Source organism: Dipteris shenzhenensis, chromosome 18, assembly GCF_047967505.1.
Source record: "Dipteris shenzhenensis isolate YYH24624 ecotype China chromosome 18, Dip_SZ_1.0, whole genome shotgun sequence".
Taxonomy (NCBI): domain Eukaryota; kingdom Viridiplantae; phylum Streptophyta; class Polypodiopsida; order Gleicheniales; family Dipteridaceae; genus Dipteris; species Dipteris shenzhenensis.
Window position 1 is genome coordinate 33,011,756 of NC_141613.1, and position 24,349 is coordinate 33,036,104.

The window sequence follows — 24,349 nt, forward strand, 5'->3', positions numbered from 1 at the left end:
TTGAGGGTGTCATTGAGAAATAGGTAAGATAGCAACAAACTGTTGTTTATTTTTTTATGGAGTTATTATACATACAGAGGGGTTTGTTAATTCAAAAAGTGAAAATTCTCATACATAAGGGGTACTTTAATTACCTCAAAATTTATAGAAGGGGTGTATATAGGTTATAAAAACACGTGGGAAACCCCTTGATCCCATGTGCTATATGCTATTTTAACATTGTGGCCCCTCGAGGAAGTCGTCATTCATTGACTGATATATATCAATGGCATCTGCTTTTGCACATGTGTCTTGTCATATGTCTTCATCATCTTTGCATTAACATCTTTAACATGAGTATCCCTTGGATCTCGGCCTCTTTCATTCACATGAGCCAGCAATGCTTATCAAGAACGTGAATCTTCGCTTGTAGGCAACAATGTTTGAAACAACATTTTCTACCCATAAAGAAATGGAGAGTTAATCGTCATATAAAGAAACAATGAAGCCTTTTTCTTTCACTTAAGTTCAATTTCTGGGTCTGTAGTTGTTAGTTTAATCATGTTTCTTAATGCCACTTTGTCGTTTCTTGTTTTGGTGATGTTTAACATAGTCATCTTCATGCGTATCCCTTTCTTCATGTTTGATGATCATCGCATAGGATTCGTTGTGTTTAACTTTGACTTTGACATGTAGGGTCTCATTTTTGCCCTAATCATCTCCTTTTTTTTATGGGAGGCATCTTTTAGTGTCATTTTGGATGGGATTAATGAAATAGAAATCGCCCTAGTCTATGTTGTTTGGGCTCCCTTTGGTTTGGGACTATTGCGGGTTATTGTTTTTGTAACTTATGGGTAGAATTTTTTCTCGTTGTCTCCTCATTTTTGTGGGAGATCATCTTGATGATCCTTGTTGTCTTTTCCCTCATTGTGATTTGGCCGATCATAGTTTGCATGGCTTTGGCCTTTTGAATCTTCCATAGGTTGTTTTGTGCCAAGACTATTGTTAGAGTCTTGCTCTATCATTGAGGGCCCTTTCAAGATGGTATTTCGTACGATCACTCTTTTTTGAAGGAGTATGAAGAGTCCCATGTATGGATGAGGAAAGTGCAACAGGTTTAGGCTCTTCTCTGACATTTGACACCATGTGGAAAACTCAAAGTCACACATTCACAAATGAATAGGTTGTATTGATTGTTGATTGTTCCAGTTACATAGAGTTGTATCATAACAACGATTACCAAAAGGTGTGTCTATTGACACCACCCTATGTGTGTGTGTGTGTGTGTGTGTGTGTGTGCACGCGTGCGCGCGCGCGTGTGTGTGTGTGTGTGTGTGTGTTGCATCTTCATGCAAGCTTTAGGCTTTGATAGGACATGAACATAATTTTTTTCTCAAGATTGATTTTCATTATCACACTTAGCCCCCCTTAAGTGAGACAAGGGAAAGAAGGGAGTATTTAGTCCATCTTGAAAGCCACTCTTTCTCCTATAGGACTGCCAATCATTTGGAAGTTCCTCCTTGTAATGAGGTATTAATAGCCACTTTTGTAGATGAATGAGTCTTCCAAAACGTCCATCGTTCTTCTCTTTTGGAGAACTTGCAAAAGGTAGATGTTGTCTGTTTTCCATCTGATACCAGGTGGAAAACTCAAAGTCACGCACTCTCAAATAAATGAGTCATATTGATTGTTCTAGTTACATAGAGTTGTAACGTAATAATTACCAAAAAGTGTGTCTGTTGACACCACCAATCTTCGTGCACTTGCGTAAATAAGTCTTCACGTAAGAACTTTTAGTTTTACTTCCTAACACTCCCTTGTAAGATGAAAATTATTTACAAGTAGCAAAGTGTGGGATACAGATACAGTTGAATAGTGAGAGTATAAGTTTGGATCTAGAATTGACTGGGGTAGAAGAAGAGAATCAACTTGGTTTACATCTTCATGTGATATCTAGGCTTTGATAGTATATGAACAAAATACTTTTCTCAAACTTGATTTTCATTATCACCCTTAATCCCCCTCAAGTGAGAGAAAGGAAAGAGGGGAGTATTCGGTCCATCTTTAAAACCACTCTTTCTCCTATAGGACTACCAATCATCTTGGAGTTTCTCCTAGTAGTGAGGTATCACCAGCCACTTTTGCATATGGATGAGCCTTCCAAAATCTCCATCGCTCCTCTCTTTTGGAGAACTTGTGAAAGGTAGACATTATTTATTTTTCATGTCATTGTTTGTGGCACCATGTTCATCTTCGTAATCTTCATTGTGGGCATCATTGTGTAGTTATGCTTGACTTGTAGATTCTACACCAGTGGTGTTAATAACTTAAAGGGTGCCTTTACTTCCTCCAAAAAACTAAGTAGTCTAAAGTCGCATGATTGGCACAAAATGATTCAGGTAACATCACTTCCACTTCAGTTTGATCCATTTTTTAACTCTTGTTTCAATTTGACTGGCAGGGCTCATGGATTTTGGTTTTAGGTGGTCTTTCAACCCAATCGAGTGGACAACCCAGTGGTGGTTTGTGATTCAAGTTGCTTCCAGAAACCGACATGTATTTCAAGATGTGGAAGTAGAGAATGAAATGGAAGATCAAGAAATACATGGGTTGGAAGCTAGCACTTCCAATACCCCTTCTACTAGAGTTTTGGAAAGTGAAGACAGTTTGAGCTCCTCAGAGGGTGTCTCAGATCATACTGATTTGGGAGACCTCTTGGGAATCTCCATTGCTCATCCTCTTGATCATCTGTGGATAGGTCTCACACATCTTCAGCATGTATATTGTCATAGTGTTGCTACCGTTATTATATCCAACCATCCATGAGATGAGGGCCTATGAAATCAATGCCCCACTTTTTAAATGATTAATCAATCAACATATCGGTGAGGGGCATCATATTGACATCTTGAGGCACCTTCGCTCGTTGGCACGGAGCGCAGCATTTAATGAACTCAACCATGTTTGAGAAAAATGTGGACCATCATAGGCCTACTTGCAATACCTTTTGTGCCATGATTTTTGCATCGAATTCCACCAATGATCCCAAAATGAGCCTCATCAAGCACTTCTATAAACTCATTCTCTCGCACACACTGGAACATGGTGTCATCCTTTCCCATACGATAGAGTTGGCCATCTATTAAATTGTATGGTGCATAATATTTAATGAGCTTGTGGGCTCTAACTTTATGAATGGATTTGTTAAGTGGAAATTCATATTGAGAAAGTGTATGATATATTTGGCCCATGCAGATATCAAGTCTACAAGGAAGAGTGGGGCATCAGAAAGATTGTGTTCAACACCCATTGGTAGTTCTCCATTGGGAATCCAATACAAATGATTAGGTAACACGTGGGCCTTTCCTTTTTAAATTGCAATGGTAAATTGAACTTCAAGAAGGATTACTATCCAATATGTTATTCAACCTTTCATGCATGGCTTATTCACTAGGTAAAGTAGAGCCTGGTGATCAACAAAGAACATAAACATGTTTGTCGACAAGTAGTCTCTAAACTTCTTAACCACATAAACCATGGCTAGTCTATGTGTGAATTTACCACATCTATGGACCCTATGCCCACCAGTCCAAGGTGGGTGCCCCTCGATAGGACCACGGGTGGGTGAGTGTGGGGTGGGTGTGTTTGGGAAAAAAAGAAAGAAAGAAAGAAAGGGAGGTGACCTTCTACATGATGCAAGGAGAAGAATTTATTTTGACACCCTTCACAATTGCCAAGGTCCCAAGGTTTGGAGTTAAGGTTACACCAACCATCAAAGCTATAAGCCATCCGCTTTAACAAGAATGAGCTCGAAGGAAGATGCCATGCTTGGGCGAGGGATTAAGTGAATCTCTTTGAATGATGATCCATTCCCTTCAAGAATTCGTTAGGGAAATTAATCTTAAGGTCTTGCACAGAGTAAGCTTCAATCGTATATTGGTGTCAACAGAATCGTCTCAGAGTGGCTGCTGATCCCTAGGCTAAAGATGTTTTGTTGCTCTATTAGTGTTTGCAATCTTCCTCTCTATTAGAAGCTCCGGTCCTCCCGCCCAAACAAGCATCCCACTCGACCCTTCTATCCTTCTCCTCCTGCTATGACTCTCCTTCACAACTATGCTAGTTTCCTTTCTTCTTCTCGCACTCTGCACTCCAAATAAGCTGCTCGCTCGCACAAATTTGAGTGTTCAATCTTTCAACAAGTTGACCCATCTTTTCCCACATATGCATGTTGGTCACCGATTTGCGAAGCTCTACTCAACCCCTCTCTTCACACAGCTCCGATCAACCGATCTCACCCCACACCTCAATAAGCCCGCGGATCCCGCAATTGCTCTCTTCCAAGGAGTGATCTTATTGCAAAACGCATAACTATAGTCTTTTGTCACAAAACTACAAGATGATGGTAAGCGCCGAAGCAAAAGAGGTGCACAGAACAAAGAGGAGCAAGAGAAGAGTCACAAAACTACAAGATGATGGTAAGCGCCGAAGCAAAAGAGGTGCACATAACAAAGAGGAGCAAGAGAAGATGGGACGCCTCCGTATACCACTCGTATGTTTTCGATGTACACAAAACTTATGTAGGCATCACCTTATCGCATGCACATTCTTTTAAAATGAGAAAATGTGCATGTCCCAAATAGGTACCCAAAATTGAATTTGCACAATTAATTAATTTGTGAGGGGCGGAATGTTTGAAATCCATTAACGTAAGCCAATATTACGACGATGGTAGATGATTAAGGTAGTCGCAATGTTTGAAATCGAGAAGGTTAGATGGCCCTACAGTCGAAATATCTTGGATGCCATCTAGAACGCTAGTATGCCGGGAAGGGGGGCAGGGGGAGAAGGGGGGAGGGAGGGAGAGGGGAGGGCTAAGTGGAGGAAGAGGGAAGAACTGTTGGATTTTTAGTCATGTGTGAGGAAACGTATAACCTCGTAATCATCAAGGGACTATTTGTATATACCTAGATGAATCTAGGAACATTCCCAAACTCATCCTCTAAAAACACAACAAAGTGCAGTTTCAATCTCATGATAGTCACAAGGTTGAAAACCATAAACTCCATCATGCATAGCAGGGACTAGCTACTATGACATTTGTACCCCCTTGCATTATGTTAACGGTTTAGTTAAAACTACATTTGATGGATGTGGCCCCGTGGATGCTCTTAAGCATGAGTACAAAGGCACCTACCAATGGTGGTGGTTGAAAGTGACCTTTTGGTGCTTATGAAATCATTCAAGAAACATCCCAAAGTGAGTGGACTAAAGAGCACTTTTATGAAAGTATATAATTTGACAGAATGTAAGATTTATGGCTCTATTAGTCAAGAGAAATTTTAAAGAAACTGTGGTCGCATACTTGAGATTACTTTCGGCATAAATGAACGCAAAAACTATCAAACTACCAAAGGAAGTTCTAGCCATGCTAAAATTATATATACAAACATATGAGCGAAGATGCCACATATAGTGTTAAGTGGGCCCCAACATTCTGTCATGGTCTTTTATATCTCAGTGCATTAAGGGAAATTTGGAAGCAGGGCCAGAAACAATCCCAGTCTATACTGAAGCCTCTCTAACCACAAGGCAACGAAGAGAGTATGCATCAAAACCTCTACATTGTATCACTGCAGATTGCACAAAGAGATAAGTGCATATACCTACCATTTCCTCAATGTACATCAGGTCATAAATCTAAGGACAATTAGAAGTCAGCAATGTTAATCAAGTACTCCACAAATGTGTGGGTTGCTCAGCAGGATGTGCACTTCAAGAATGAATGTTCCCAGTTACAGCTGTTGTCAAAGTCTAAGCAATGATGCTGCTCCGCCCAGGAGGCTTTTCAAGTCATTACATATGCATGAAACTGTTCCTGTAAAAAATTTGAACAGATTCACATTGTTTATAAGCTGACATCAAGCTTCAATCTTCAACTTGTTCAAATATTACAGAGCCAAATATCCATTGCTATTGACATGTTGATGAGTTCTTCTCCAACTGAACGACCTATTTGCAGTCCACAATTTGTTCTTGCTATTTTGATGTCTTCTCAGACACTTATACAAAGCTCCAGCAGAAAAGCACCCAAGGAGAATCAACACAATCACTGCACAGAGCAGCAGGACATTTTGAAATCCATCCTTGAGAGACGGATCTCTTTGTTCCGTCCAGGGAACTCCTCCAACATTCATGCCAAATGCTGAAACGAAGTAAACAAGCGAAAGTTATATGCTAAATAAGGAGATGGACGACTGATTTTGCATCAAATTCTATCACTATAAAAATCAAGGCACAGAAAATAAAGAACGAATACAAAATCCTACATTTCAGATATCAAACCAAGAAATTGCTCTCACTGCCTGCTCATTCAATGAATGCAAAGATTTTATGTTAGGAAAAAAAAAAAAACATAGAAATTGATCATGCTTAAAAAGAATATGGAGCATCCACATTCCAACGTAGTTGGATTCCCTCTAGAAGAGGGACTCTGACTGGGGAGTGACATCATCAATCTAGCTAAATTCAAAACCTCATTTAAACACCAGGACTGCCCCTGATAAGTGCAACACATAGATTCATTCAGGTGCTTAACCACGCATACACATGACCATGCCCATGCCCACTTGCATAAGTGCGTGCACACATGCTCATGTGGACTTTTGCATGCATGAGGGCACTGGAATGAGGTAATATATGCACCGCCACATACACACGCACAAAGACACTCAACAACACACATACTCACCCACCCAACCTCAACACACAAGCACACACCTGCCGGACCAGAAGAAAATAATGATCAAATATTCATTTGGAAACATATTTTATGAACCTTTTGGCCCTGTTGGCCTACTACTTTGCCTACACTGCAATTTAGTTTTGCTGCGTTAGACTCAATGCTCAGAAATCAATATTCTAGTGTTGATGGCACAGAGGCTATTGATGGCACCCAGGTCTACCCAGTTCATACCATGGCTTGTATGCACCAATGCCTCTATGTCAGTATAGTATCTTGATGACTAATTGGTTAAGGATGCAGGATCTTTTAGGCTGGCTTTGGCCGGCAGGACGATTTTTGCTGGGGGTTCTTATCAAGTTTTTCAGTTCAAAAATTTTAGCTGTTGCACTGCTCAAAGAGTCCTTGTCTAGATTGTCATGTACTATCACCCAACAGGATGAATTAGTCATCTTTCCATGATGAATCATATCACCTATCTATGATGAGGTCACTTTTCCGTGTTCCTTGTCTGATGCATGCGGTGTATTCCATTGCCATGGTATAATAGAGGTATGAGCTGCTAGGACATGCCCAATAATAGAGTATATGTGTTCATGGACTTCCTCTACTAAATAGCCCTCAAGTATACCAATATGATCCAACATGCATACCGATTGCTCCAACTATGTGGGGACATTTGAAGACTTTCCATGTAGTTGATTTACTTAACCCAAAACTTGAGGAGAGAGAGTCCTGGTGTCTTAAGGTCAATACAAAATGAATTTGAGGCCATTTAGGAATCCTGAAGTTAGAAATAGTTTGGAATATTTTTAGGCATACACTTTCGCGTGCAATGCGTCCATGTGCACAATGTGTATAACACGTGTACAAAGTTTGGGTCTTATAAGAATTTTCTAGCTATAGTTATTTGTATTCAAGTATAGTCAAATTTTAAGCTATGTATTCAAGAATATTATTTCATTATTGATTTATATACACAGTTCTTACTTACGTACGTGTGCGTGTGTGTGTGTGTGTGTGTGTGTGTGTGTGTGTGAGAGAGAGAGAGAGAGAGAGAGAGAGAGAGAAGTAGAAGTAGAAGTAGAAGTAAAGTCTATTAACATCCTCAGGGGGCCAAAAATGACCCATGGGACCCGTCTCAATACAATGTAAAATAGAGTCTCCTCAAGGAGAGGGGTCAGGAGTCTATGAGTTCCTGACGCCAGGTAAAAAGACAAGTGACAAAAGATCCCAATGCTGCCGGAGAGGCAGTACAGAGAACTGATGTCAGCTGAGCGGAGTCCTCCAGTATCTACTGATAGTCCTCCCTGATATGTGCGTATCGGGGGCACTGTAGAGCCACGTGTGCCTCCGTCTCAACTGTCTGCATGCCACAAAGGGTACAGACTCTAGCATGTCTAGGCTGATGCATCCAAGCTCTCTTCTCAATTGCAAATGTATGAGATCTGGTATGAAACCTGGCTATGTTTCTGCGATATAGAAGGGGGATAGGTGTGCTAATATAAGGCTGAGCATGAGTCTCTATGGACATGTATGTAGACCAACATGTGGGATTTATGATGTCTTGGTAATATTCCAGCTTTACCTTCTTTTCACTTGTCAGCCAGTGAGTTTGCAAAGTGCTCAGTAAAGACAGTTGAAACTCTTGCATGGTGACCTTTTCAGGTGGCATGGTCAAATATGCTTCCACTTTCCATCTGCTGAACCACTTTCTTATGTCGATTGCCCATCCTGTACAGATGATCTTACTTTTGTGGTTCTTTTGAAGCTTTGTGCTGGCATTCCATGCTTTATGAGGCAGCCTATCGCGTTGCATTTGCTGCACCTCTATTAGGTATTGCATAACTCTCATCAGTGCATGAAATTCAATCGGCCTCCTTCCCGTTTCCAACAGAAGTACCGAGTATGGAGTAGTGGGTTTGACACCAAGGTGTCGCCGTAAGAAAGCCTTTTGCATTTTCTCAATATCATTTCATGTAGAGGCTGAAATACGGCCTCCCCATACTTCCACTCCATATAATACTATCTGTACTACATGTGCATCAAACAATACATTTCAAATTTTCCAGTTCTTGGTGTCAGTGTGCCTGCAGTCATTCTCAAACTGGTAGTACTTCCCCAAGCCAGTGTCCATCCTTTTGTGTATACATTGCCACCATCTGTGATCTGCCGGGATATCAACCCCTAAGTATTTGAAGGTGTTGACATACTCAATAATCTATCCATCAAAGGTGATCTCAGGGGGATGTTCTCGCTGATTGGTACAGATTGCCATCATCTTTGTTTTTCTGACATCACTTGCAACCCGCTTTCCCTACAGAGAGAAAGAGAGAGAGAGAGAGAAAGAAAGAAAGTCTATTAACGTCCACTGGAGACCAAAAGGTCTATGGGACAGCAAGAAACCCTCTAGTACATCTGCTTTAGGGAGGGCACATGGCAGCTCCCAAGGAGTGCAAGAAGCCACCCACATTATTTAGAATACCTACATGATAGTCTGGAAGAGTAAACAGCCATACATCAGTTTAAGACTGAGAGTCTTTTGGTTTTGATTTGAACTCTATGTGTCCTCCTCTTTGTACCAATCTTCTAGGAGTCCCCCTATTCTAATCTTCAACATCTAGCTTTGTGTTCTTTAATCTCTGCTTGAATGTCTAATTTACATGCTTTGGTGTCTACTCTACAATCACTTCCTTCTTAACAGTTTGTACTTCAGTGTGAACAAGATCTTTGACCGTAGATACTAGCTGCGGGGTAGGGGGGAATCCTTACAAGATTTTACAACCTCATCAATCACTGCCTACTTACCAAGCCCTTCCAAAATTCTTTTTGTTGTAATAGGACCATGCACAATGTATTCTGTATCATATTCAAAGGATTCTCACCTCAACTATTCTGATATATGCATACGGTTATCATCTAACAAGCTGATTAGTCATCGTCCCAAAATGGCAAATATCACCTTGCCATAAATTTGTCAGCTTTTTATGTTAATCATTTTTACGACGTCATAGGTCAAAGCTGTTACATTTGGTGGAGCCATGGAAGCATACAACTTCAAGGTCCAAGGAGATGTGTGATTGAGTATGTGTCCTGATGACTTTCTAAAACCGGCCTTCAGTAAACAAAAAGGCAGTAAACCGTAACTATCTTAGCATTCACACCTTTTACAGCCACATTGCATCGTTCCCAATCACTTCTATTAGTTAATTGCCACTGAAAAAAACTTAGAAATAAATGGAGAATAACTGGATGGAGGCTAGAGTGCCCTAGCTCAATGAACCAAATACAAGACACCACACTAGCCTTAGCCCCCCTTTCGGTATTTATTTAATTCTTCAAAAGTGGAATTCTTCTTTACAACAAGGGCGCACCCTTATACTATTCTCCTTGCATTTTCCACTACCACAGCCACACTTGGCCTTTGCCTGCATCCAATTCTAGTGCAGCACTAGTATCCAAGAGCCAGGGTCAAAACTAAGGCATTTCTCAACAACTATGACTCCTGCTCCTTGCATTTTCCACTACCAGAGCCACACTTGGCCTCTGCCTACATCCAATTCCAATGCAGCAATAGTACCCAAGAGCCAGGGTCAGAACTAAGGCATTTCTTAACAACTGTGACTCTTGACTGTGACAAGGCATCAATGCAAATCCCCATAAGTGCTCAAACAGCCTCAAGGCATCAAACTGCAACCAATCTGTCTCTCTGACACCAATCAGGCATACCCTCTGTGACCGGGTATCTTCTTACAGTCTGTAGGGCCCAAAAAGAGCTCCAAACAACAAATTGCAAAATAAAAAGCTTCCAAAATAGCAAAAGAAAATCAAAGAGAAACCAGACTTCCATACCCGTTGTCCGTGGAAGAGGGGCAAGCTCAAATCTCGCACCTTTCCTCTGTCCAGGGCCCCAGCAGAGTGCAGATGGCTTCAAGGCAGTAAAAGAGAGAGAGAAAGGAGACTGGGAGCTGAGAAATGAGAGAAGAAGAGCAAGGCTCACTGGTGAAGAGGCCAGGGCAAGAGAGAGAGAGAGAGCTAGTCTATCATGGCAAGGTCCACCTGCATCCTATAGCTTGTCTTGAAAAGCGTGAAGAACAACCGTACCAACCTTAAAGAATGAACCCAAGCAGTCCGTGCAACAGCAGCAACAACAAAATCATCTTGAGCCTTTTGGTAGCTGAACTCCCGTGCTCCGAAACCATGATGTGGGAGATGGAGAACTGAACCCACCGAATCAACTTAACTGGGCCTAAAGCAATCAACTGCAAAGCCCCTACTCCTTTCAAGAAGGTAAACGCTTGCAGGTAAAGACGAGAGCCGACCCAATGCGCGATGAAGTATTGGTGGGTGTGGCTGTTGGTTGTAAGATTCAACCACTAGTCCAGGATATTGTTCAAACACTTGCTTGTAGATGTTCCGTCCACCCATCCGTTTGCGGATGTTTCGAGGCCTCCCGATATGCGCATGTCAAACGTCTTTACCCACAGACCTTTGCTACCAAGGAAAGTAGCAAAACCACGCTCTGATACCACTGTAACTTGGCGTTGGAAAATTCATACACTTCTCGAGATGTGCTGGAGCTATGGAAGTTGAATCGCCAATTAGATAGAGTGCTGGGAGAGAAGGGTAAGGAACAAAACACAACACTAGGGCCAGAAATAAGGGTTGGACCCCCCCGAAGGTCTTTATTACAATAGAATAATCTTTGTACAACTGGCTCTTGAAAGAGCATAGAACTGAGTACAATTCCAGAGGCCTTTCTTTTATAGACTAGGCCTAGCAAAAAGCTAGGGCTTGTGGGCCTTGAGTCCTTTTTGCACTCTCTTGGGTACTACACATTGCACAAATAAATTCCAACACTTTAACCCATTAGAGGTTAGCGAAATGCATGCATTCCTAGTTCTTGGACTATTTCTAGTCCCTTGTGATCTGCCTCGTACACCATCAGGACATGATGGAGTTTGGACCATAATTTGCAGATTCAGCAAGCAGGCCCAGTGCAGAAGAAAATTACAGCAGAACAGATGGCGAGATTATTTATGTCTCATATTTCAAGCACCACAAATGCCTCAATCTATTGTCAGTGATCGAGACCCTCGTATGACCAGCCTTTTCTGGAGAGGTTTGTTTGATAACATGGGCACTACGCTGAATTTTTCATCTTCTTTCCACCCACAGTCAGATGGACAGTCAGAAAAGGCAAACTCTACTGCGCTCGATCTTCTCAAATGCTATGTTTCAGACCAGCAAACAAAATGGGAGCCATTTTTGCAACTGGTTGAGTTTGCCTACAACAATACAATGCATTCTTCCACAGGGAAAGCACCCTTCCAAATTGTGTAAGGCGGAAGAAAGGTACCTCCCATCTTGCACTCCAAAGAGAAGATCTTCAAAGCGGACAGATTTGTGGAAAGCTTAGATGCAGCCTATCAAAAGGTAAAAACAGCCCTCCAGAAAAGCCTAGAGAAGCATAAAAGAGCAGTCGATAAGCACCGACGTGAATCGGTCTTTAAAGATGATGATTGGGTGTTGCTGCGTTTTCAGAAAGCGGATGAAAGGCAAGGATAAGGTGTACAATGTACACCGAACTGAAAATGCGGTACTATGGACCTTTCCAAGTCTTGCAAAAGATCAATGATGTAGCTTACAAGCTCAGCCTACCACGCCATTGGACAATTCACAATGCCTTTCATGTGAGTTTGACTAGATGAGATTTTAGTTCTAGAACAGATTCTGGCACACCGTGAAAGGAAAGTTACTAGTAGAGTTTTCAAAAGGTATCTGGTTAAGTTTCAGAACTACTCACCACTGGATGCCAAGTCGATGAGGAAGGAGAATTGGCAGATTCACCTAGGGTATTGCAGCTCTACCTGGAAGCATTCCAGCTTGAGCCCACTGCGATAGAGGCTCATTCAGGCTCAGGAGAGCAGAGGTCTGAAGCATTGCTTGATGCTTGAGAGAAAAGCTTCTTGATACAACTGTAAAACTTGAGGATACTCTGAGAATAATTCGTCATCTACCCACTTGGCATCAGTGTCACAAGAAACGTTTCAAGATTTTGACAAGGGTTTCGTCTAGAAACGTGTAAAATAGGTGTATTTTATATAAATAGTGTATTTTTTATTTTCGGAAAAACTTCCACATTTCACACATTTCTTAGAAACGATTCAGACAGAAACGTTTCTTCACGTTTCTACTGCCTGAAACGCGTTTTCTGGTTACACTGCTTGGCATCAAGTGCCGAATAATTCTTAAAGTTAGCAAGGTTTCTACGGATAACCTTGCCTTTGGGTCCTTTCTTCTCTATATGATATACAATTTATTCTGGTTGGAGGATCTCCTCCATTTCTTCCACCTGAGGTGCCTCTTCTTGAACTGGTTCTGTGGGTTCTGGTCCTTGATACTTCTTTAGAAGACTCACATGAAAAGCATTGTGAATCTTCCAATTCTCGGGCAGCTGTAGTCAAAAAGCCGCTTCATTTATGGCCTCACTAACTCTGAATGGTCCATAATACCTAGGAGACAACTTTGGGTATACTTTCTCTTTGCCTTTCATCTTTCTGAGTCGTGCTTTTTCAAACTTTAGTAAGACCCAGTCTCCTTCTTGGAGATTTATCTCCCTCCGATGCTTGTCTGCTGCCTTCTTTTGCTTTTATTGAGATCTTTCAATTGATGTCCGTACTTGAGAGAAAAGTCTCAGACATATTGGTCGGCTGCAAACATCTCGTCCTTTGTTCTGAGATAGATGGTAATATCACCTTTCCATAAATACATTCGAATGGGGCTTTTCCTATGGAGCTATGAACAATGTAATAGTATGTAAATTCCACAAGAGGAAGATACTTTTCCCATTCGACCTTCTGCTCGGATGCATGACACTTGAGAAGATGCGATACCATGGAATTGGCATTCTCACCTTGTCCGTCTGACTGAGGATGAAAAGAAGATGAAAAGTCCAACTTTATACCCATATTATCAAATAATGCTCTCCAGAATAAACTTGTCATCCTGGGGTCTCAATCACTAACAATCGACTTAGGCATCCCGTGGTGCTTAAAAATATGTGCCAAAAACAATTTGGCCATGTGGTGTGCCTTAATAGTCCTTCTTACTGCCTGCTTGCTGAACCTGTCAATGATGGTCCATATCTCATCATTCCCGTATTTGGATCTAGGAAGATCAAAGATGAAATCCATGGCGATGCTTTCCCATGGTCCCTGCGGTATGGGCAGTGGCATGAGGAGTCTTGGGATCTTGTGCCTATCATACTTTACCTTTTGGCACGTTACAAACTTGTGAATGTCTTTCTGCATCCCTGGCCAAAAGAAATCTCTCTCAATGGCCACTCTAGTAGACAGAATACCTCAATGCCCTGCATAAGGAGGAGCATGGCATTCTTCCAAAACTTTGGCTCGCATGTCTTGGTCACACAAAGATGATCATCTTTCATGAGAAATCCATCTTTCAGTGTATACTGGCTGGATGATACCCCCCGCTGTCCAAAATAATCTAGATCCTATAAATAAAGCTCTTTCATGGCCTCCAAGTAGTGATATGCTACGGTGAAATTATTCACTTTAGGCCTTCTAGATAATGCATCCGCAACCCTGTTCCGAGCTCTTGGCATATAAACAATCTCAAAATGAAACATGGACAGAAAATTTGCCCAATTCATCTGCTTTTCTGAGATCTCAGTCAAGAAATACTTGAGACTCTCGTGGTCGGTCTTGACTGTAAAGTCAGTTCCAAGAAGATAATGCTTCCAAATATTTGAAGCATGAATAACTGCTAGCATCTCTTTCTCATAAACACCACACCCAAAAGCACCTCAGCATCACACAGCCTCCTACTTTCATGAGCTATAACCCAACCACCTTGATGGACTGCAGCTCCCACACAGTCGCAGCCCACATCAAACGGTTTCTGTAAATCTGGAACAATGAAAATAGGCTCGGTCGTCAGCTTTTCTTTGAGAGCATTAAAAGCTGTCCTTTGTCTTTCTCCCCACCTGAAAACTACATTTTCTTGGTCAAGTCATGTAAGGGGGCTGCTATATCGTCAAAGTGTCAGATGAAGCGTCTGTAATAGGAACAAAGGCCAAGAAAGCTGCGTACTTCATGTACCGAGGTGAGCTCTGGCCATTCCTATATAGCTTTAATCTTGGCTGGATCCATCCTAATCCCTTCCTTGGAAATAATGTGTCCAAGATAATGAATCTCGTCAAGAGAGAATTCACTCTTTTTGGCATTAATAAAAAGTCTATGATTTCTGAGTTCAGTAAACTAAAGGGCAGTAAACCGTAACTATCTTAGCATTCACACCTTTTACAGCCACATTGCAGCGTTCCCAATCACTTCCATTAATTAATTGCCACTGAAAAAAAACTTAGAAATAAATTGAGAATAACTGGATGGAGGCTAGAGTGCCCCAGCTCAATGAACTGAACACAAGACACCACACTGGCCCCAAATACCTTGGCGCCCCTTTCACTATTTATTTAATTTGTCAAAAGTGGAATTCTGCTTTACAACAAGGGCGCACCCTTAAACTATTCTCCTTGCATTTTCCACTACCACAGCCAAGGCCCAACACTTGGCCTCTGGCTGTAACCAGTTCCATTGCAGCACTAGTACCCAAGAGCTAGGGTCAGAACTAAGGCATTTCTCAACAACTGTGACACGGCATCAATGCAAATCCCCACAAGTGCTCAAACAGCCTCAAGGAATCAAACTACAACCAATCTGTCTCTCTGACACCAACCAGGCATACCCTCTATGACTGGGTATATTCTTACAGCCTGTAGGGCCCAGAAAGAGCTCAGACAACAAAATGCAAAATAACAAGCTTCCAAAATAGCAAAAGCAAATCAAAGAGAAACCATACTTCCGTACCCACTGTCCATGGAAGAGGGGCAAGCTCAGATCTCGCAGCTTTCCTCTGTCCAGGCAGATGGCTTCCAAGCAGTAAAAGAGAGAGAGAAAGGAGACTGGGAGCTGAGAAATGAGAGAAGAAGAGCAAGGCTCGCTGGTGAAGAGGCCAGGGCAAGAGAGAGAGAGAGAGCTAGTATGCCATGGCAAGGTCCACCTGCATCCTGCAGCTTGTCCTTGAAAGCGTGAAGAACAACCGTACCAGCCTTGAAGATTGAGCCCAAGCAGTCCATCGTGCAGCAGCAGCAGTAACAAAATCATCCATACAGCCAAAGACTTGCCTCGAAAAAGGTGCCAACAAGTCCGTACAACAGCCTAGAGGCCTTGGAATGCGTGTAGAAATGTCCATACAGCAAGGGAATCAGTCCGTACTGTAGGTAATCAAGCTCATACAGCAGCAAAGGGCCCATACAATCCTCCTTGGGCACCTTGGGAGTCGTGCTCAGCCCGTACAGCCAGCAATTATTGCTTCTATACAGCCGTACAGAGGCCTTGGGGACAACCTTAGAGACAAAGGTGGTACAGCTTTGACCTTGGGATGCGCGAGAAAATGAAAGCCAGCAAGAGAAGACATCAAATCCGTTCCTTTTCCTTGGAAGAAGAGGAAGGGGTAGGTGGGTATGCATGAGGGGCTGCCATGTGACCCCCTCATTGAAGCTCTAACCCACCCAAACCAATGAAGCATTGGTTTGCCCCTCACATTAAAATCCTAACCCTCTAAACCAATGAACCATTGATTTCTCTTGGGCCTAACATTTAGACCCCTCAACCCCTAGCATTTGGGCCTAGTAGGTGCACTGGAAATTGGACTAGGGACTTCTAGGAAGTGGGTGCTTCCTCTAGGCCAATCGCCTCGACCAAAGTGACCATGGAAGTAGCCACGGGGTTAGCTACACATGAAATTCACGTCCCCGTGACACTCTCAATGTCCAATTCCCCTCGATCATCCTCCACCAATTTTGCACTTGCTTCACCTATCAGGGGACATTTGTCTCCATGTGACTAATTTAGTCAACCAACACCTTCAATGCACATTGGTAGTGAGCCTTCATTTGTTGGGAAAAAGTAAAATATATGAGAAGTAAGAAACCTTGGTAAAATATGGTGGAAACAACTTCTAGAACTTGGTTAACCTTGACTGAAGCCTAAAATAGGTTTGTAAATGGCATCATCATATGACATAAAACTATACTAGAGCATTACAGCTTTGAACTTTCCATTTCAGCTTATCCTTGAAAAACACATATTTGGAACGCTGCATAATCCATGCTTCTAGTATGTGGATCATAAAATGCTTCCTTGATATACTGAGAAGACAATTTTCAATATCCTTAGTGGAAAAAAACGTGGGTGTCCTAAGATGAGCTCAGCGAGAATAGAAATCTTGTGTGGAACAAAAGGGAAACGTTCATTGAACCCTTTTGAGAAAAAATAATTTATTTTTCAAAAAATTTTTTTTTTTTTTTTGGGGGGGGGGGGGGGGGGGCTATCTAGACGTTCTAGTTTCCCCTAGCTTCACAAAAGGACATTCTCCGTGTTCCAGGACCCATTTCACTCAATGGATTAGTTTGTTCGCTTTGTTGGGATGGGAATGCTGCTTTGCTTGGTTACTACAATCAATTGGTCCATGCTCAAACAATGGCTATGCAAGCAAGGGAATAACGGAGGGCCCAAGAAGAGCAACTCCTAATATTGGGGAATAGTGCAACTGTCAAATGCAACAGTCCATAGAACACCTTCGGCTTGAGAATAGGGATCTCCATGACAAAGAAATTGCGGTGGCCTTGGAGCGACACTACTCAGTCTCATCAAGAGCAAAGTGCATGTATGATATTTAATTGATTTCAGAATTATTTGTATGGTCGCATAGGCCTCTTTGTCTTCCACAAACATTAATAAAGCATGCTCTCTCTCCCTCACTCCTCCATCCACCTACCATCACTATGACTTTGATCACTCAATAATAGATTATATATACAATGGACATCTTGCCACACTTGTAGAGAGCACTAATACCTAGCCAACCACAGATGCCAAAGCCATGCTGCTCACCAAGTCAATCCACATTACTACACAACACTCCTTCCCCGACTCTGTCAAACCCACCGGAAAGCCATTCTAAGGATCTGTCCCTCAGAATGGTTGGAGCAATGATGAATGCAAAGCATTTAAGAAATGCTAGTATGCCAAGAGACCAAACAGGGACATCCAAAGAGGGAGCAGACTGCGAGAGAATACCAACGCATATTACAACGCAAAATACAGTAGTTCCTTGTTTACCATGAACAAGAACTTCTAAGCATACTATAGAGAATTAATTCGAAAGAGTTATGAATGAAATCCTAGAAAGGGATCACCATGTCCTATCCAAGAACCCATATAGAGAAACGATAGGGTTTGCAGTGGAGCGATCAAAAAGTAGACAATACTCAGACACAAGTGAAGAATGGAACTCAGAAAACATAGTGCCTGTCGGTAATATGAAAAACTGAATACAAGAACCTCAAGCCGTCGTGTCTTAAGGACCGTGGCTGAGGTGAATCAGAAAGATGATTCCATGTAGAGAAACTGTAGAAAAGATAGCAGTAGAGGGAGCGAAGCGCAGTCCTCCGTGTAGCTCGATGATGACGAAGAAGATGAAGGGCTAGAGCTGCCCTAGGAAATGGCTGAAAACCAGCATGCTCTGAGGAAGGAACCTTCAGGCTATCTGGAATAGCAACATGATGAAGAAAAGGAGCAGATCTGGAGCAGGAGGGGCAGATCTGGAGCAGAAGGAGCAGAGGGGCAGATCTGGAGCAGGATGGGGCAGATCTGGAGCAGAAGGAGCAGAGGAACAGATCTGGAGCAGGATGGGGGCAGATCTGGAGGAGAAGATGGAGCAGCCAGGAGGCAGGAAGGAGAGGCAGAGAGAAGGCAGAGAGGAGCAGATCTGAAGAGGAGAGGTAGATGGAGCAGGCGGGGCTGCAGCAAAGGATGGCGGAGAAGAGGAGCAGCTGCAGGTCCTGTCCTGTCAGAAGGAGTGTGGGGGCAGATGCCTTTATAGGCCAGACCTAGCTGGTCGGCCAGCTGGTCGGTAGGCCTACCAGCTGGTCGGCCAGCTGGTCAGTGGGCCTGCCAGCTGGTCGGCCAGACCAGCTGGTCTTTCTGGCCACTTGTTTGGCTGAGGTGGCTGGCCTGTGAGCTGTTAGATTGCCCCAGAAATTGGGGATTGTTTAGTTGCTGAATAACCCATTCTATGATGCCCCAAACCAGCCAATACACAATTTGGATGACATCCCTTGGACCTAGACTCTTGAACACCTAGTCGCCTCAAAGAGGCCATCAAGAAATAGCAAAACAACAAAGCCAAGAATTAGGAGGGCCCAAAAAGAAGAAAAAAAGAATCATGAGGGCCCTCACACAGAACTCCTAACCCCTAGTTGGGAGGTACATGCTTCAATCTCAGCCAAGCTTTTCATTGAGGCCATTTGCAAAGGCTTTCCCACCTCGCTTGGACCACTAACACAATCATCCCAAGTCCCAAGGCAAGGGTTCCGTGGACATAGGTAGCTAGCAGGCCATCACGATCAAGCACCTAATGGCTAAGGCATATGCAGCCAGCACTTGAGATACACAATGAGTATGGTCATAAATATTTACAAAGGGATTGGATCCGCGGTGGAGCTGCCACCCATATTGTATCATACACTTGGGCGAGGGTAGAATCCTGGACAAATCTTTGTAGCTCCTAATCTGGAAAACCAACAAGCGTTAGCAAGGACCTTCTTGGGGGAGCTTGTGAGCTCTCCTCCCAACAGTAGATCTAGTATAAAGAATCACACTCTGAGCTTGAGGTTAGCCAATCACTTGGCCGCATCCACAACCACAACCCCTATGTTCCATACCATAGGAGTTCACACCGAATCCAAGTGTTAGGCTAGACTAGGCATAGGTCTGCTCTGGCTCCTACTAACCCAAGGAGTCCACCATCTGTGGATAACTAAACCCTCAATTCATATGTATAGGCCTAGTCAAGGGTGTCCCAGAGCTAAGGTCATCCGTAAATACCTGTAGACCTCTTTCAGCAGGTCCCCTACCTGGACCTGATGCGATCCTATTGCCAGCTCATGCTATGACCTAACATCAGAACATGTCTCCTGTCACAAAACCACCATACACTAGGAAGTTTTGGGTAAGGAAATCACAAAACTGCCGAGGTCTTGTCATCACTTGTCCTGTCCTTCCATTTCACAAGAAGCTCATGCTCCTGAATAGTCTTCCTTAAAAATCCAAAACTCCTGGCTTATAAAAGATGTGCATGGACAGGTCCTCCAAAGTAACCTCAGGGCCTGCAATAATGTGCTCATAGCTTCTAAACTTGCCAGTTAGTAATGCCCCAGAATCCTTAGGAATTGTATGGTAAATTAATCAGCCAGCTATGAACACTTGAGGAAAGTGCTTTAGACAACTATTTGACACTAGAACAAATCCATTTGACTGTTTCAAACACATATGGGGTCCAACAATCAAACGGCATTCGCACAAACCTTTGTGTGCCCGCCTTTAGGGGCGTTGTGGAGTTTGGATCGATCCCATTATGCCCACAAGTGGCCCACAGAGAGGAATAAAAGAGTTCCAGAGGATTCAGTAAGACCCCAGTCAAGCTCACCCAAAGATCAAATTACTCATGAAAGACGAATGACACCCAGACAATTATTTTCCTCGCTGTAGTTTAGTTTGAGGTTAAGCTTTGGTTTCAATGTTTGATGCCAACCAGGGGTGTTTCTTCACGGATCATATAACCTGATTTGATCTCAAAGGCACCTTTGACCTTCCTCAGACATAAACAAACCTTTCTTTCTTTCTCATATGCCCCTTTGGCCTTCCACAGACGTTGATAAATCTCTCTCTCTCTCTCTCCCCCCCCTACCCTACCGATAATTTCACCCTGTACCTCCTTTAATACAAGAGGCCATGCACTGTCTTATTCCTTTCTTGCCAACCCTTCCTGTGCTTTTCTCTGCAATTTGTTATTTGGCTTTTCAGGACATAAAGGATGGTTTCTGTCTTCCTTCTCACAACTCCAGTACTCCGCATCCAGAGGTTTGATCATCATTTCAGAAACGGAGGTTCCAAAGATTTTTTTAGCTGCCACCATTTTGAGTTTACTGCTAAAGAGATTGGCAGCCCTCCAACCTAACCAGGCCCTTAGAGCCTTCATGGGCTCCTTATATTCTCTCTTTTAAGGCCAAGGTGTGCGTGAGTGGTCATACATATATTTTCATACATACATACGTACATGCATCGTATATGTGTGTTTACGTGCATGGTCATGACTGTGTGTGCACGTGTGTGGAATCCTGTAGAAAATTTGCAATTTTGATGGCTCAGTTGCCATTTCTATTATGGAAAGGAAATGCAAAGAGGATTTAGTGAATACCTGACGTCACAATTGACAAAGGCAAAAAGATTATTGATAAAAATGAAAGGTAGTAAAGTTTGCGGTTAATCTGCTCAGACTGCCAAGTATCCAGACCGGCTTGAAGAGCTGTGATACGATTGGCAAGAAATCCGACATTCTCTTTCAGCTTCTGAAGGCGAACAACCAACACTTGCACTGCTGCCATATCTTCTGAAGTAGACCAGTTCTTGCTTGCACATTTTTCTTTATATCTTGGGAACACCTGCTCCCCATGAGAAATCACCTGGCACAGATCACAGATGTGTCTTCAGGACGTGGCAGATCATAAGAAAAAGGAGAAGAGCCAAAACATTACCTGCAAAAGACGCTGCAATTTCAGGTGCATCTTGGGGAATAAACGATCAGCAAGCATTTGTTGCTTCACCACATACCCACCTGCCATATACTCCACAGCAATACTACTTTTGTTTAAAATATGTTATAAGTCCATTGTATCATGCGACGTGCTGACGTTCAAAGCGATACCAGCAAAAAGACAATATCTCAGCATCTTCAATAGGATCAGGTAAGAATATATATTCAATAAGAAAAGGTAATGCATACCTGTGTCAAGCTCTCGCTCTTTATCATCCAAATCCATTTCCAGCGTCGTCAAGATATCCTGCAGATGATCAACGTGGGTGTCAATTATGTGGACCACCAGATTTGAAATCGACGTCGGTATGCGATTGTCGGCCTCCTCCGAATGGTTCATTGTTAAGAGAAATTCGAGCACATGCTCTTGAATCACAATGCCCGTCCCTCTTGTTTGATCAGAATCTGACTTGGGTTCCAAGCGAGGTATCTCCGAAAGCAAGCTGTCCACTGCCAATGTTGAGAATTCCAATCTTGGGATTCGCCCTAGTGAAACGGTAATCACCGTAGCCTCAGTGACCCTTCCAGCAAGCTTATTGGTGTACTTGCTCGTCGTTGGTCCAGCAGAGTTTACTCGAAATATGATAGCTCCGTCCACATAGCCACAAAAGGGACCATTACTAGCTAGCGCTAGAATATCTTGAAGCTTCAAGGGTGGACACAGAATTTCGATCAAGTACTGTGCAGCGGAGGCCACCTTGGTATAAGATCGAGGGAGCTCTACATGATACCAAGAGAAGCGTTCATCCTGACGCCCTTGACAATTGCCAAGGTCCCAAGCTTTGGAGCTAAAATTGCCCCGGCCATCAAAACTGTACGCCATCCGCTTAACAGGACCGAGCTCGAGGGAAGATGTCATGCCGGGCGAGTCGGGAGCAAAGGTCGAAACGAGCATGGACGAAAGTAAACTTTGGAAAGAGGAGCGTAAACTGGAGCTCTCTTTGAATGATGATCCGAGCCCGTCAAGAATTCGCCGAGGCGATTAAGCTCAAGATCTTGCCACAGAGTAAGCTTGTGGCTGGTGATCCACAATCTCAAGATGTTCTGCTGTTCTGCTGCTCTTCGCGATCTTCCTCCCTGATGGAAGCTCCAGCAAGGTCGGTGACTGCCGATTCTTCTCCTCAACTACCAATACCTTGGTCGTCCCGCCAAACCAAGCATCTCATCCTGCTCCTTCAGCATATTAAAAAATCCTCGCGCTCCCTGCCGTTCACCAGTCGGTTTCCCTCGTGTGAAAAGCACCAGACGCTCCTCTCGTCCTCACTCTCCTTTCTTATATACCTTCCTTCTCCTCGCGAGCACCGAACCCGCGCTCTGCTCGCTCGCCTTCATGCAGATGTGTGCGTTCAATCGTCCCACAAATTTCAACCCATCTCTTCTTCCAGATGCACAAGCTCGCGGGTCGGCGTTGCCAATGCCCACAAGACGCGAGCACAGCTCCGATACAACCCGCGGCTTCCGGGGCGCTAGTGGTGGATTCGCGAAGCACGAAAACGACCGCTGTGGTCGCAGAGAGGCGATGAAGCAACCAATCTCAGTCGCGGTGAGCGAAAAGGAAGGCAAAGTAGGTGCAAAGCTAGAGGATGAAGAAGCAAAGGGAAGATGGAGGGCGAGAGAAGCGCCTACACGAGAAGGGTCCTTGGCAGGGTGAGGCCTGTCGAGGAAAGCGGGGGGCTGGCAAAGGTCCCAACGAAGCTTCCCAATGCTTCAAAGCATGCAAAAAAAGAAGAAAAAGAAAAGAATTTATACAAAATTTGGAAGCATTCAACTTTTTCTCCTTCTTCTTCTTCTTCCTTTCTTTCCTCCTTTTGGGCTTTTGGACTTTTCCTTAGATTTTGTAGCCCCACACTCTCTCACCTTCCACTTTTCTATCGCTTTGAATTTTGCATTTGCCTCCCTTGCCACCTTTTTTTCCAAATTCCCTTCCCTTGGCATTTTGAGGACTTTGCACCCCCCTAGGAGGCCGCCCGCTCCATAAAGGTTGCGGCTCAGCTAGAAACCTGCAAAACCGGTCGAAACGGCCTTTTCATCGCGTTGTCACGACCTGCAGAATGACAACCCCGCCACTGTCAATCGCTCTCAAACCCTCGCCTCCGCCCTTGACATCCACAAAAGGCCCTAGGTCAACAGGAAGGCGACCGACGGTTCCTGCCTCCCTAGTAGGTCCTCACAGCTTCCATCAGCATTTCGATTCTCACAAATCACTTTTGGACAAATTAGCGTCCTATCCTTATTCATCGTGTGATAGGGACCTACACTGCATTCCCAGCGTGATGTTGACGTGAGAACCTCTTGATTTGATCTTCTGTGAAATAATAGGCTGAAATCAGACAGCTCCCATTGTCTTCTCTTCGACCGGGGGCCTTGATGGAGTAGGGAATCGCTTCATGGAGGTGATTTATACGGAAGAAAGCACGTGAACCACCTCCCGCACTTCACCCGGTTTCCAATCGATAATCACTAATTGGAGGCAATTGTTGGCAAGGGAGGCAATGACACGTGCCGTGGCAATTTGTTGTTATGCCATAAGCCGGTTCACCCGGTTTCTAGCTACTAGGCGATTGACAAATAGGGGAGGCACTGACACCTGGTGTAAAACCGGCAGCTCAAACTAGCACTCCATGTAGACCATTGATGTGCTCAAGATTGAATGGTTATCCATAAGCCACAAAATTAAGGGCCTCTTGAGAACCCTTAGATCTATGTTTTGATCTTAAGGGATAAAATGAGGCGATGGTTGCGAACGGTTGGATGAAAGTTCAAATGAGGCATTTGTGGCAAGATTCCGATGGTTGTCAAAGTAGCAGATCGTGGGGAGAGCCGAGGATCTTGATTTAATGATTGTTCATTATTCGATTGATTTTAGCAGTTGGTGGTAATGTACCCAAT

The 24,349-nt window shown here is 43.4% G+C and overlaps 1 protein-coding gene across 1 annotated transcript; it reads right to left on the bottom strand.

Moving 5' to 3' along the window:
- Positions 1-5,468: 5,468 nt before the first annotated feature.
- LOC147891134 (uncharacterized) lies at positions 5,469-23,119 on the bottom strand. Its single transcript, XM_087389431.1, has 4 exons — positions 21,650-23,119; positions 21,402-21,481; positions 21,065-21,329; positions 5,469-6,181 (listed from the first exon to the last, which is right to left on the bottom strand). Exons 1-4 carry the CDS (start codon positions 22,353-22,355, stop codon positions 5,928-5,930), a joined length of 1,305 nt encoding a protein of 434 aa, XP_087245557.1. The 5' UTR covers positions 22,356-23,119; the 3' UTR covers positions 5,469-5,927.
- Between the last annotated feature and the right edge of the window lie 1,230 nt (positions 23,120-24,349).

What these genes read in the sequence shown, in the direction of transcription:
- LOC147891134 (XM_087389431.1), bottom strand. Translation starts at nt 22,355, where the DNA reads ATGCTCGTTTCGACCTTTGCTCCCGACTCGCCCGGCATGACATCTTCC. An exon ending in AATTGCAGCGTCTTTTGCAG is followed by an intron (nt 21,330 to 21,401) that starts GTAATGTTTTGG and finishes GATCTGTGCCAG; the next exon opens with GTGATTTCTCATGGGGAGCA. An exon ending in TTTGTCAATTGTGACGTCAG is followed by an intron (nt 6,182 to 21,064) that starts GTATTCACTAAA and finishes ACTTCGTTTCAG; the next exon opens with CATTTGGCATGAATGTTGGA.